Here is a 14,498-nt window from a genome sequence, read left to right as displayed (position 1 = left end):
GGCTGTTTGCACCGCTATGAACCTGTGCAACAGATGAGCCCAACAGGAGGGTCCAATATTAATGCATATCCAGATGCATGGGCACAGGTGGATTGATCGTTTTATGGTTCTGTTGATTATAGAGCAAGTTCATCCTGAGGTTCAGTTTGCTGCATTCATCTGCTGGCTTTTATATGCTTATCTAAGGTTCACTTAGCATTGTACTGTGGTGTTTGGCTGTCTTTGCTTTACAAAAATACAGCTGTTAATAACTCAATAGATCTTTTTAGAAATGAGTTATCTAACAGTGTTTTATGTTTGACAAGGTAACTGGAAATGCTCTATGGTTTCATGGGAGAACTGGCTCTGACCGTATATTGTGTACAAATACTTGGATAGCAGCCTAAGCAAAAACTCAAAACAAACAAAAAACAGATGATAATGTCTGAGTCATAATCCTACTTGTGTCTATTGATGGATTTTAACCTCCATCTGTTTGTTAGCATATCTCAAACACCCATTGCCAGGGTTAATAAAACTTGATTGAAAGTTAAGATAAGGGCTTAAGGAACTATTTATTTATTTTGGTCAAACGTTCAGAAATTCTTCACAGGATTTATTAATATTGTGACACGTAACTTAAGATACTCTTTATCCCAGTTACAGATGGATAAAATCAATGTTTTTGTATTATGTTTTATGTATTCACTATGTTTTATGTTGAAATCTGTGTTCAATGACTGAGACAATTTTCCCCATAAGGGATAATAAAGTTAGAGCTGATATAAGTTAAAGATGAATTTCGATTACTGACCCAAACTGTGGAGCAAGACTTTGACTATATATTATATTTTCAATAATAAATATGAAGTACACTTTATAACCCAACCACAAATCTTAAAAGACCACCAAATTTCTCAGTGTAAGCTTGACAGACAATAATTAAACATGCCAATACAAAAGAGATGCACTAAATTTAAACTTAATTGACCCAACAAAGCAGCAACTGAATTATTCTGGGGACCCATGTACAGTATGTTCCCTGGTATTTAGTAGAGTAGTCAAATGAAAGAGATGTTATGATGGATTTCAACATTGATCGGCATGTATCAATTCAATTTAGATTGACATAATGCCTCTCAGGCCTGTTTCCCACTGCTGAGGAAGCACAAAATATATCCAGAATTATTTGAGGAAATTACCCTTCCAGAAGCAAGACGCAGCCCAGTCGAGCATTTACAGCCACAGCAGCAGGCTCTGCCACTCACTATGAACACTCTTCTCTTCCACTCAGGAAGCACACAGCACCTGACAAACCTGGAAACCTGATTGAGTGTCGGAGAATGAGCCAATTAGAGGTTTTTGTCAGAGGAGCAACACTCATGAAACAACTCACCATGGTCACCATTCGGTGCAGCAGTTTTATGACTGAAACATCAATAAAATCTGCAGTGTTTTGTTTTTGTAAAATCACTTGATATTCTTTTTATTGAAGCAAAACAGCAAACCACCCTTTCAAGTGTTGATATATCAGGGCCCATGTGCCTTGCCAAAGGACATCAGGAAACATGGCTATCTAATGGCTATAGTGTTAACTGGCAATACTGAACTCATTACATGATCTACTGTATGCTTAAAATTATCACTTCTGGTCATACTCTATTTAGCATGAAACAAACAGTTTCATTAAGATTAAGGTTAAGGTTAAAAGAGCCCTTTAGAGACAAAGGACATACAAGCTGTTGGGCCAAGATGTGACAAAAGAACGGCAGTGCTCTCTACTGGCAAGAGAAATAAAAAAGACTGACTGGTTAGTAAGACACATGCATATTAACAAAGGTTTTAGTGAGTACATATTGGTATTTATGACACATTTTACATGTAATTACGGCAATAAAAATATGTATGATTTGTACTTTTTTTTGGTATGGTAACTTCTTTTATCACAAAAAATATTCAAAGTAATGCTACAGGAAAACCAAATAATACCTGAGAATCGCTCTGTTCAGTGTCCAAGTTTGTGGCTCATTTATTCTTCAAGATAAATGGGTTCAATTAAATATAATTTACACATTTAAAAATATTGATTTTATTTATTTACATTCATTTGTGTGGGCCTATTACTTACCGGTAAATATAAATATAAAATGATAGTATAAAACCAGAATATTTAGAAAGGTGATGAATTTGCATGTAAAGAGTATTAACTTTAGGTAACAGAAGGAGGTCAGGTTGTGCTGTGTGTTATGTACCCTGCTTATTTACTGAATCCAAAGGAGGAGCAGATTTGAATGAGAGACATTACAAACTGAGAGAATATATCCGACATGCCAGTTAAAAGTCAATCAATGAAATTCATGTGGAAGTACACAGTGTTATCTGAATGTGGCTGTCCTTTAGAACATGACCAGTTCATGGTTATCTGAAAGAACCCAGATACCGAGAAAAAGAGTAAACAGAAAGTTGGGAAATGGACCCCTGGAACTGACCTCATCCAGCACTGTCAAACAAATGAATGAAACAGAAATGACGCTGGCATTACAGTTTTTTATGAGGCATCATAAATACAGTTGTGAGGCTACCATTGTGCAGACAGGTTGGTTTTAGGTATACAAGGTAAGTTGAGTAGTACCACATAACCACTTATCAAATGCTCCTTTCTGAAAAAGGTAAAGAAAAACGGTGAAAAAAAATCATCATAAATGTAAACTAACTATATACAGTCAGTGGTCATGGGTCTAGTGCACTGAGTTCATCTTATCTCTATACCACTGTATATCAGTTAGATATTAACTGATATATATTGGAATAGTGAACAGCATATGCACTCAGTGACAGGACCCTGACTTTAGTCAACACCAAAGGCCACTTACACTGAATCCCTTATTACATTGACAATACACTATGTGTAAGATAGTTGATAATTGAGGTGTATGTACATACTGAAGCACTGGAAAGTATATTCTTATTTTACAAACTTTATAACATTAAAATTATTAAGGACATCAGATTTTTGCATTGAGATGATGTTGGTGTAAAACAAAATAGGAAACTGAGGGAAAAAAAAAAGTCAGGTCAATTATTAGCAACATTCAGCTCTAATGGACATGAATGGGTTAATGCACATATTCAGTGCACCTGACTTTAAAAAAAAGGTTTTGGAGGCTTGGCAGACTCCATTCCTCATACAAACATTTACACAAGTTTCAGTCATTCAGTATTTCACAGCCTGCACACCTTAAATCAAGACCTCTCAGATTTAAGGTAAGCAATATAACTTAGGCCTTAAAGCATCAAACCTTATTATAATAATATAATATAACTATAATATAACTATAATAATAGTATTTGGGGATTTTGGAGTGAATTAAATTTTTTTGTAAATATTTTGTCCACAGCTGGTATGCAAACCATTGTGCTGTTGGTGTTGTGGGTACTGGGAACATCACTGGTGTTGGCAGACCCTGACACAGCTGGGGAGAAAGTAGCTGAAGAGCCTATTCCATGTTCAAAGGTATGCACCTGCTTTCATGATGACTACAGCTTGGAGCTCAACATGTACTGCAGTGCTCGGAACTTCACGCAAGTCCCATCTGACATGCCACCGTCTACTCACTCTATCTGGCTGGATGGCAACTTGTTCACCTCACTCCCAGCGTCATCTTTCAAGGATCTTACTAACCTGGACTTTTTAAATCTGCAGAGTGGTCAGCTGGTGACACTTGACCCTCAGGCTTTCAAAGGACTTAGGTCGCTAGCACACATTCACCTTGAGCGGAATCGTATCCGGATGTTACCAGGTACAATATTCCAGAATACACCTAACCTTGCTTCACTTAGTCTGCATAACAACCAACTCACACGTATTGAGGAAAGCCTGTTTGCAGGACTCTCACACATGTGGCTTCTCAACCTAGGAAGGAACTCAATTGCAGTTTTACCGGAGACAGCTTTCCAAGACCTGCACGGTCTACGGGAACTTGTTCTTGCAGGGAACAGACTTGCTTACTTGCAGCCACAGCTTTTCCAAAATCTCGTTGAGCTTAAAGAGTTGGATCTGACTGGAAATTATCTCAAGGTCATCAAGGCTAATGTGTTTGTTAAACTTACTAAACTGCAAAAGCTTTACCTGGCCCAGAATCAAATTGTGACAGTGGTACCCAGAGCCTTTGTAGGAATGAAGTCGCTAAGATGGCTGGATCTCACCAACAACAGACTGACCTCTCTCCATGACGAGACTTTCTTGGGCCTGCTCAGTCTTCATGTTCTGCGTCTTTCCAACAACTCTATCACTGGAATTCGGCCCAGGACTTTCCGTGATCTTCAGTACTTAGAAGAGCTAAGACTCAGCTACAACAGGATTCGGGCTCTGGGAGAACGGATCTTTGAAGGGCTTGGTCATCTGGAGGTCCTCGAGTTAGAGCACAATCAAGTGCAGGAGGCACAAGTGGGTAGTTTCACAGGGCTCTCTCATGTGGCTGTCATCAACCTGTCTGGTAGCTGCTTCCACAGTCTGCCAGACCAAGTGTTCAAAGGTCTGTCAAAGCTTCACAGCCTTCATCTGGATAGAGGCTGCCTAACAAGGATCACAACTCAAGCTTTCAATGGACTCTCAGGTCTGCGTAGGCTTTTCTTGCAACACAATAATATCTCAGTGGTGGAACGCCAGAGTTTTGTGGACTTGGTAGGCCTACTGGGACTGGACTTGAGTTTCAACAAGTTGGAGGTTCTGACAACCCATACATTCTCTGGTCTAAAGAATATGGAGTACTTGCTGTTGTCCAACAATGAATGTCGACAATTTTTGCAGAATGGCACAAAGCAGCTACTCCCAAGGCTGCGCTATCTGGATCTGAGAGCTAATGCTTTGACAAGCATGGTCCCTGATTTCCCTGAGAATATGGAAAAACTTTTGCTATCTGGGAACCGGTGGAAATGCGACTGCAGTGCCCTCCCACTCAGAAACTACAGCTTGAGGAATCCATTGGTGATACCTCGGCAAGTGGAGACCCACGCAGAGGGTGAAGAGCCTGACACAACAATCACCATATACAACAACATTACATGCAACAGCCCACCATATCTAGCTGGTCAGGACCTGCGGGATATTGACAGTGAACTATTCCAAAGCTGCTAGACAAACATGCACAGATGTGTTTAGGGAGTTGGTTTGGGGTTGATATTTTAAACAATCCAAATTCATTCAGTTTCTGATTCCAAGATTTAAATTGTAATGTAAATTGAATGATTACAATACATGATTCAGGTTCTTTATTCACATTTACTATTTACAGACAAATTGATCTATAACCTTTAAATAAAATGTTTCAATAAGTATTTGAGGGACTTTCTCAGTATGTAATACAGTATGATAATAGTGAATATCATTGTGGAAAAATGCAACTACAGCTGCTACAGCTGATACTTTGGTTTACTGACTATGGAGAATGAGATAGATTGTGTTTTACCACTTTGGGATCAGGTTACTAGGTGATGTTACTTGAAACATGGAAACATGTTTTAATGAGAGATATCTTTAAATGTGATGCATTTGGATGTATTTTTTAAAATATTTAAATATATTTTGAAGGTTATTGATCCTCCATTAACCACTTGGACATTCCTTCATGCCCTTGAACACAGAAATAAATTACATTTCTACTTCTATTTCTACTTCTTCTCAATAAAAATGGGAATACACGGCCAGAAACAACTGAAAAACCATGGCTTGTACTAAACATTATGCAAATCTAAGAACCACAAAACTGAAATGTTCATTTCACAAAATTGTAAGTTTAAACCATTAGGCTTCAAGTCACAATTTAGTTAATCATTTATGTGACTGGGCTGGTTGAATAAACGTTTGGCAGAAATGACTGGCAAATAGCCTATCTGCACAGCTCAGACACTAAAATGTCTTCAAGTATGTTGAAGTGTGTATTATTTGGTGTAGTAAAAATCCAAGTTATTACTTTAAAAACAAAACACTGTTGGGAAATTGCCTTAATAAAAGCAATAAACGTTTTGAAATCACTGTGTGTTTATTTTGATTAAAATGTTCAATGTACCCACAAGCACACTACTACACTACTGGCGTTTGCAGACAAATATGCAAACACATTATAGCATATATTAGAAAAAGGTTTTACAGAAAAAAACAACAACATAATATCATGAAAACGTGCCAACAGTAAAACCTTACCTTGCAGTCAGTTTGCTAGCACCACAGCTAGCCAGCATTGAGCACAACTGAACCTGTCTGCTAACATGGCAGCATGTTCATACAGTGAATTTACGGCTTACTAAGTTACATGTATGCAGAATAATGAGTTTAATCTGCCCCACAACTCTCTCTCACACTCTCATCCATGAACAATCACAGAATAAGGCCTGCAGGTTAACGTCAGTCGCCTGCTCAGGTGTGAAACACTATTTTTGTGTTGTTGTTTTTTTTTCAGGTGTGATATTTCTGACAGCACCTGAAGGCACCATTGTTGACGGCGCACACGTGCTGCAGAAGCTTTCCGTTGCCAATAGCAACATGAACTGCAGCACATAAACGGTTAACGTTAGTCCTTGAACTTACTCGGAGACATAAAGTTATGAATTATTCGTCGTGTTTGGAGTCAATTCTGGAGAAGGTGAAACCACTTATACCGACCATAGACTTCGATTCTTTATCGGTATGTTTTTACCTTTCTAAAGATGTGTTTAAGTCTGCTAACTAACAAATAAAAATATATATATCGCAGCACCAAATAATGACCGTTATGTTATTACAGTTTGATGATGAACAGATTGTCACTGTCTATCAAAGACCAGCTAGTCTTTCCCTGGCGGTCCCAGAAGACTTCAGTTTTTCAATGGATGATGATGAACCAGAGGTTAGTTCATTATAAACTCATGAGTGCAGATGTAATATCAGGAAATCAGTAGCAGTAATGTCAGTGGTTTTCTCAATCAGGAGCTGATGAAACCTGTGAAACCAGAAGAGAAGTTGGATGAAGAAGTCACCACTACAGCTCGTTGTGCTACACAACACCCTGATGCTGATTTCAAGGTGCATTACATCAATGAGTCACTGGTGTGGGCAGTATTAAAGTATTAAAATGTACCAGTGTATCATGGTGTACACTGAATAAGCATCTTTTTCTTTTCTCTTTCACCATTAACAGGCAGGTGCTTACGAGGGAGGTATTGTAGATACGAGGCTGGAGGCCTCAGTAAAATCTGATGAGGGTTTTCCTGTTCTCTCATTTGCGGTGAGTTTGGAAAAGTAAAAAAAAAAAAAAAAGATCAAGGATAATCATCACCAGTTATGATTAATGCGGGTAAATATTCTCCTTCTTGTCAAAAACACTGGTTTCAGAGACTTGACCAGTGGGATTTGGATGATGTCCTCCAAAATGTGGCAGGGGATGGGCTATCCCTGCAACAATGTGCATCAGTTGTGCCTGCAAAGACGCATGAAGGCAAGTAGCTATATTGAACAAAATTGTATTTTATAATGTATTTTAATGTACTTTATAATTTACATTATAATCTTGTGTTATAGTTTCAATCCGATTTCTGTTCATAGATTGTGACAAGTGCAGATCCCAGGGGGATATGATGGAGAAACTTGTTGCTTTCTCTAATAGCCAAACATCTAAATTTGTGTCAGAGCCTGTGAGAAGTCTAAACCACATCGGGTATGTCATATCACTGCTAAGGCTTTGTGACTAAATTTGGTAAATAATTCTAATGATTACATTTTTCATGAATCGTTTGTGGTAAGGATGGCAGCAGAGTTGCAGCGGAGCCACAAAGAATGTCCCACTGTTTATATTGACCTGCGTTGCTGTGATCCTTTAATAAAACCACCAAGAACATCCCCAAATATTTCATCAGAGTCCAAGTCACCCGCCAAACACAACACCCTCCAGGAAACACCACCTGCAAAGAAACCCAATCTTAAAGTGCATACTGGATCACAGATGGAGGGCAGGTATAATAAATATATCCTGCATTAGAAACATTTGTCATGCTTCAGTCCAATCCTTTTCATTTATTTTCATATTGTCATTTTTCTGCTTCCAGGGAAGTGACTGGCATGAGCATGTTGCTTCAGAAAATAAGGAAGATGAATATAAATGGGAATAAAGATCCCAATAAGTATAGAGAGAAGAAAACAACAACTCGGCAAAGTACAATCAAAGAACCAAAGCAGCAGAGGTATTTCTTTTCCTTTATTCATTCAGCATGTTGATAATAAAGTCATATATTAACCATCACAATGCTTTTGTTAGTGGCCAACAGGGACAACAAGTTAAACAGACATTGCAACATGAACAACACCAGGAAATTCTTAGGCAACTGGAAATACATCGTCCAATCAAATCTGTCAATCAGCTGCAGCCAGCTGCAGAAAAAACTGATGTCCTTTTTGATTTTGTAAGTGCAGCAAAAATCAACATTCATACCACTTAAAAATGGCCTACTCTAATTATGACTTGTGTTTCAGGAGGCGTTTCAACTACCGTCAATCAGCGCATTACCTGCAGAGACTGGAAGTAAGGGGTGTATGCTACTGATTGTTAACCTCTCCAGTCCTGGCATGGTTGGAGACAGAGCTAATGACAGGAGAAAACATCTGTATCCAGCTGCAACCAGATCACACATCTACAACACTTTAGTGGCTTGGTTTCTGTCTTTGGTTAGTGAGCAGTGGCTTCTCTCTCTCTTGTGTGCCAATGTTTTTTTTTATTTGTAAAGCTGAGTTCATGCTCACCATGTAAAGATCACTTGTTAATGTATATTAGGTTGGCCCAGATCCACGTCACAATGAAGGTGAGGCTGGTGCAAAGGTCCCATTCTGGGTTGCAGGACTTCAGCAGCTGTGGACAGAGGATGGACTGGCTTTGCATGTTTTAGTTGTGGCACGTCACTGTTATGCAGCAAGGGTAAATAAAATAAAAAAAATAAAAAATCCTAATTTTTTTTTATTAATCTTAGCGCTGATTGTTCTTTTTGTTTGTTTTGTAGGAAAGGGACAAAGACATCCATTTCTATAAGCGTGTGTATAGATTCCTGTCTGAGACCTCATTCAGTCTCATTGCCCACTGGCTACCTCAGCTCAAAACCCTGCTGGACCAGCAAGCCTGTCCCTCACCTATCCATCTCCCCTCTTCCTATTTAAATCATTTCATCTCTGCTACCTCTAAGAAAAAGGTGGTTTACATCAGAGAGTGTGATTTAATATATTTTCAAGCACTTAGATGATTTAGCATTCTGTTAACTGTATTCTGTTCCCTTGGCTTTGTATTTCAGGTTATAGATAGGGTGTTTGGTCTCAGTCCAGGGTTTTACTGGCAGACTGTGGAAACTCAGGAGCATGTTTGTAAGGGGAGAGAGACCACACTAGATCTCCACACAGAGGTGAGCATGTTGTCCTTCAAAAGTGGACTTTGCAGTAGTGGTTGTTGTTTTTTTAATCAGCTTTCTTTTGTTTCGAGGAAGCACTGAATAAGAGGCAAACTAGTAAAGATGGAGTAATTGGATATATGTTAAGTTGTGTATTTATTTTTTGTTGCAGGTATCAGTTGCTGTGGGAAGCAAAGCTTTCTTCCTACATCCCATCATAACACATTACACCCTCCAGCTTATTCTCGACTCAGGACTTGATGTGTGTGGTCTGCGGCTCCTTTATCCACCGCAGGAATTCCTGAGTGACGGTGCTGGTAGGACGTAGCTAAAGCCATCTGGTCATAAAATACTTAGTAACTCCTTCTGGCTCATTGGCCTAGTGTGTGTCCTGGATCCAACGTTGGCTTCAGGCCTTTGACAATATCTTCACTGAATAAAAATAGTCTTTAAAAACACTCTCTCTGATTCAAAAGGTGCTGTGCCAGTCATCAAGAGAACCGATGAGACATGCCAGCCTGTTCTTGCCCTGGCTGTTCGGGGCCCTCATGCTCACTCAGTTTTGAAAGATTTAACTAGTACCTTAGATCTTCTGCTGCCCAGACAGACAGATCCAACCACTATCCATTACAGTACTCAACAACCTCCACTCCTCTACTCCCCCGGACTGGCCACTCAGGTTCACAAGGAGCTGTGCTTGTGGTTTTCAGGAAGAGTCAGAGAAGGAAGTGTACAGTATCACAACCAGCTGAATAGGTTTGTTGTCAAAATCCCAGTGATATGTATGATATGTTTTACTTTGTGTATTATTATTATTATTATTATTATTATTTCATTTAATCAATTTTTTTGACCCATCGTGAGTTGGATTTGAAAAAATAAAATGTTGTTATTGTTTTTGGTTTTGTAATTTAAATATATATCTACATGTTTAGATTCTGTAAAAAGTTTACTGTGAAACTGTTTTCTACTAAAAGTGACCCTGACTTTTGTTTTGGACTCAGTGGCAGAGTCAGTGGCAGCCTAAGCAGATCACCTTCCTTTCTGTGTGCTACAACAAAAGGTACTGCGACTCAACAAGGAGCCAAAATTATAACAATTTAGGGAAACACATTTAATTTTCAACTTTCATCTTAACTGTCCTGAAGGAAATTTTGTTTATAGCAAGGATCAAAGATTTTTTGCTTAAGTGAGGCTGCTAATCCTTCTGTACCCCTTCACAGCTGACTTACTCCTTGTTGTGTCGCCCGTCGTGCCTCCATATTGCTACAGCCAAATTCTGGCTGTTTGTGAACGCAGAGGCTTGAGTCTGATGGGGCTGCAGAGGCTGCAGCTTCAAACCAATGGAACCAAAGTCCTTGGACTCAACAAACAGCAGGTAAAACTACAAAATACTCAGAGTTCAGACTTTCAGAAGCACAGTGTGTAGAATAGAAGGGTAAAAAGATAGGATAAGAGGAATTGTAGAGAAGGTAGATGTGGAAAGGAGAATGGATTTTAGTTCTTAGACAGCAGCAAATGCAAACAAGAATGATCGATTTTCCAGCTGTTTGGGTCTAAGGAATCACAGATTTCTCCTTGTACTCCTGTACACTTGAAGTCTTGAAGCCTGTGTATTTGTTTTCTATAGGCACCTGTGTTCTGCAGTCCACACACTGTGACCCTGGATCAGGAAGAGCGGGAGCTGCACTCTCACTGCCTGGTGTTGTTATTGAGGAAAGAAAATGCGATTCACCACAGTGTTAGTCTGCCAGCAGGTCTAAATTCCACAGCATAAGTCATCTTCATAAATTATATGCAAAGTAAACTGTCTGTGTTTTTTTTTTCTTTATCAAGAAAATAACCTTGCAGTTCTCATATTTTTCAGCCCTAATGAGAGAATTTATGGCACAAAACCTTTTGGGTTGCATCCACTCGAGAATTGATGGTGTTCACACAGTAGACCCAAGCTTCTGTTTCCACACTGTGCCTTACAGCAGTAACCTGTTTCATATCTTTGGTAAGGTCTGAGTGTTCAGAGTCAGTAAAGATTATAGTAGATGCTCCTCTATTGTTGCCCTTTGTGTTTCTTATATATATGTTCTTTTTAGTTAGGTGCATGTGGTCATTGCCAGATCCCTCCAGTGTGATCCTGTCCCGTCAGAAGCGTTCATCCAACTCTAACATGGAGCAAGTTGTGGTTTTAACCTTGTGTGGGAAAGACATGAGCCATGGCCTGAGCCTCCTACACAGAGTACTGACAGAAGAGGCAGAAGGTGGGTGAAGCTCAGCTGTATTTCCGAGAGCACAGCCTGTCCTTGGCTTTGGAACTGGAGGTGGCAGTAAACAAACAGAATACACTGTCACAAATACACATATCAGCCTACACAGTTTAATGAATAAACAGATTTGTGAATTATTTTACATATTTGGAATATTGTTGTTTTTTTTATTTATTTTTATAATCAAGGTGATGGGCAACATGCGAGATTAAAGCTGCTTGGCCTGAAGTATCTGCCTGCATTGAGTCGATTTCAGGCGCAGGAACTGAGTCCATATGAGGTGGGAGAGCAGCTCTATCTCGACAGCTTGGAAAATCTGATGTCCTCTCCTGCCTTGGTGTGCGCTCTTAGACAGGTGGAAGCTTCTGCTTCACTGAGGAAGCTCCTACCACACAATTACCCTGGTAACGTCAGTGCACTGATGTCACCCACACCGGAAGCGGCTTTCAGACAAGCCTCCCTTTTCTTCTTTGAGCATGAGATGACTCCTGGTAGGTTTTGTCGAATGCATTGAGATACCAAGTTTAAAATCTCTTGAGGAAAAGTACAACGTTTAAAGACAAATAAGCAGATGGTCTTGGGAGTAGGCTCATCATCCCACTTTTTTCCTCTACAGATGACACAATACTCCAACTTCTTCCTCAGACTTGCAGTATAAAAGGTTTGTGTATAAAAGAAAAGCAACCCCATCTTAAACAGTACTTCCAATAACCACATTGAGCTTTGTTTGATGTAGTGTAACAGTAACAGTAACGATCAAACTTTCTATTCAGATCCACAGATGCGGCTCACTGTGTGCGTCTTTAAGCCAAGAATCTGGAATCACGATCTGGCTGAGATAGTCCGCAAACTCGAAATGAGTGGCCTCACATTGGTGGGCCTGCGTGTAGTGACCATGAACAAAAACAACGCTACCTCACTACTGCCTGCAGACAGTGTAACTGAGAATGATTATTTGACTGAAAAAAATCCTTCCATGCTATCCATCCTTGAGAATTTATTGAGTTTTGTGTGCAGGACCTGTCAGACTTGAAAGCCCATGTGGAGTACTTGTGCTCTGGCTCCTCACTGGTTCTATGCCTCGAGGGGGAGAATGCTGTGAAGAGGCTGCTGGAAGTGCTGGAACAAGTGGACTCATTCCTGCCAACGACTTCTCGTGGCATGGGTCATTCATACAAAGGCAGCTATGGTCAGTGCCCTGCCCTGCACACTGGTACACATTCAAGACCATGATTGATATGTAATGTAAACTTTGAACTGAAATGCTGTAGGATCGCCATCAAATCAGAAAGCAATTCAGGATGTTAAGAGGCTTTTTCCAGAGCTCTGCTGCACAGTGAGACAGGAGCAGGTATGTATGTCGCACAGGATTTAGGACTTGGGTTGTAACTCATACTGATAAATCTGAGTTTGTGCTTGGTTTCTTGTTTCAGGTAATCAACATGTGCTCAGACCCTTTAGCCACTGAAGGTCTTTTACCTCTGATGGCGACAAGACCAAATGAAGGTATTGACTACTAGTCTGGTTTTATTTTTATTTATTTTATATGTAGTAATACATTTCTGTTAAGAACAAAAACTCTTCAGCATTAGGCTACACCTGAGGCATAATCACAGGAACACACTCACTTTAAACTCAAAGCACTGAGCATTACGTGGCTCAATCATTCATTAACATACAACTTTGTATTATTTAATCATTTATTGTGACTTTGGAATGGATGTTGAAACACGACAGAGTTCCAGATGACCTTTGTAAACCACACAGAAAACAAATATTTTGTTGTGCTTGTTTATTAGTACCAGGGTCCCTGATACGAAGTGCTCTCTGGCAGACAACCTGTCTGCTGATACCCTTAAACGCTCCACCCCTCAACCAAGTGCCATCCCAGCTGGACATGCTGGAGCAGCTGCTGAGGTCAGGCTGCCATCTGGTGGCAGGTAGGATGAGCGTACTGGATAATGAGCAGAAGAAACATATAGCTGAGATGCTGTCTTCAAGAGGAAATGAGATGGTGAGAGGTTTGGCTTTGGAAGAAGTTGCTTAAGAGCTTACTTTCCTGCAAATAGAGCAACGAGCAGTTGATTTTCCCTGCTCTCCTTTGTCCTTAAAAGATGGCTCATCTTTCCACTTCACCCTGTTTCATCGTGGCTGTGCAAGGGGAAATGATTGTGACCCACTTTGACTTGATCCTTCGAAGGTGTGGAGAAGTCAAACTTATTATGTGAACATGTAGTGTTTACATATCAATAACTTTCATCTTTTTTCTACACTTTTCATCATTACACTAGGATTTACAAGGAGAGGTCCGACCTAAAAAAATTGGGGGAAATGATCATCTACCCCAAGTATGAGAAAGAGGTATGAACACGATTCTGCTTTTACTTCAAGGCCTTTATTTATTTTTCATAGTTTAATACAAATTGTGTATTTACCTTAAATATGACATATCTTTTTTGATCAATTAGTCACCTTCAATATGCTGTGTTCTCTCTGTCTCTCTCAGGCCAAGCAGCTGATACGCTACCTTTTCGATGCTTTGTCTCCTGAGCGCTGTCATACCATTGTGCCATAGAGTTTAAATGGGTGGCTATGTATTAGCACATTTTGTCATTGTTTTAGATAATCTAAATATTTTAAATTCAATGTTATCTAATAAAATGTTTTTCTTTTCCTTCCTCCAGTGACCTTTAAGACTTTATTCTGTAAGTTGTGTTTGAGACAAAGAGTATTCACACATTTCAGATGAAAAATTATTTTAATTCTCAAGATGATAAAAATAATTTTGTGAACTCTGTAAACCATTGCATAACTGTAGTGTAACAATTTAACAAGTGTTAACAAACTAGTAATACA

The 14,498-nt window shown here is 39.4% G+C and overlaps 2 protein-coding genes across 2 annotated transcripts; both read left to right on the top strand.

The window, feature by feature from the left end:
* The first annotated feature begins 3,145 nt into the window (after positions 1 to 3,145).
* On the top strand, positions 3,146 to 6,003 carry igfals (insulin-like growth factor binding protein, acid labile subunit). Its single transcript, XM_010730537.3, has 2 exons — positions 3,146 to 3,243; positions 3,378 to 6,003. The coding sequence occupies exon 2, from the start codon at positions 3,383 to 3,385 to the stop codon at positions 5,114 to 5,116; it is 1,734 nt and encodes a 577-aa protein (XP_010728839.1). The 5' UTR covers positions 3,146 to 3,243; positions 3,378 to 3,382; the 3' UTR covers positions 5,117 to 6,003.
* A 500-nt stretch (positions 6,004 to 6,503) lies between these two features.
* LOC104918707 (uncharacterized) lies at positions 6,504 to 14,321 on the top strand. Its single transcript, XM_010730538.3, has 30 exons — positions 6,504 to 6,662; positions 6,762 to 6,863; positions 6,944 to 7,039; positions 7,155 to 7,241; positions 7,349 to 7,451; positions 7,559 to 7,670; positions 7,757 to 7,966; positions 8,059 to 8,193; positions 8,268 to 8,412; positions 8,483 to 8,674; positions 8,781 to 8,921; positions 9,004 to 9,189; positions 9,289 to 9,396; positions 9,554 to 9,698; positions 9,858 to 10,137; positions 10,386 to 10,444; positions 10,605 to 10,759; positions 11,012 to 11,138; positions 11,249 to 11,380; positions 11,472 to 11,636; positions 11,831 to 12,133; positions 12,259 to 12,303; positions 12,416 to 12,579; positions 12,660 to 12,831; positions 12,914 to 12,993; positions 13,076 to 13,148; positions 13,442 to 13,656; positions 13,757 to 13,842; positions 13,934 to 14,003; positions 14,149 to 14,321. The coding sequence occupies exons 1-30, from the start codon at positions 6,582 to 6,584 to the stop codon at positions 14,215 to 14,217; spliced, it is 4,038 nt and encodes a 1,345-aa protein (XP_010728840.3). The 5' UTR covers positions 6,504 to 6,581; the 3' UTR covers positions 14,218 to 14,321.
* Positions 14,322 to 14,498: the final 177 nt, after the last annotated feature.

This window comes from Larimichthys crocea, chromosome XII (assembly GCF_000972845.2).
Source record: "Larimichthys crocea isolate SSNF chromosome XII, L_crocea_2.0, whole genome shotgun sequence".
In the NCBI taxonomy this organism is placed as follows: domain Eukaryota; kingdom Metazoa; phylum Chordata; class Actinopteri; family Sciaenidae; genus Larimichthys; species Larimichthys crocea.
This window is presented reverse-complemented; position numbering and strand designations above follow the sequence as displayed.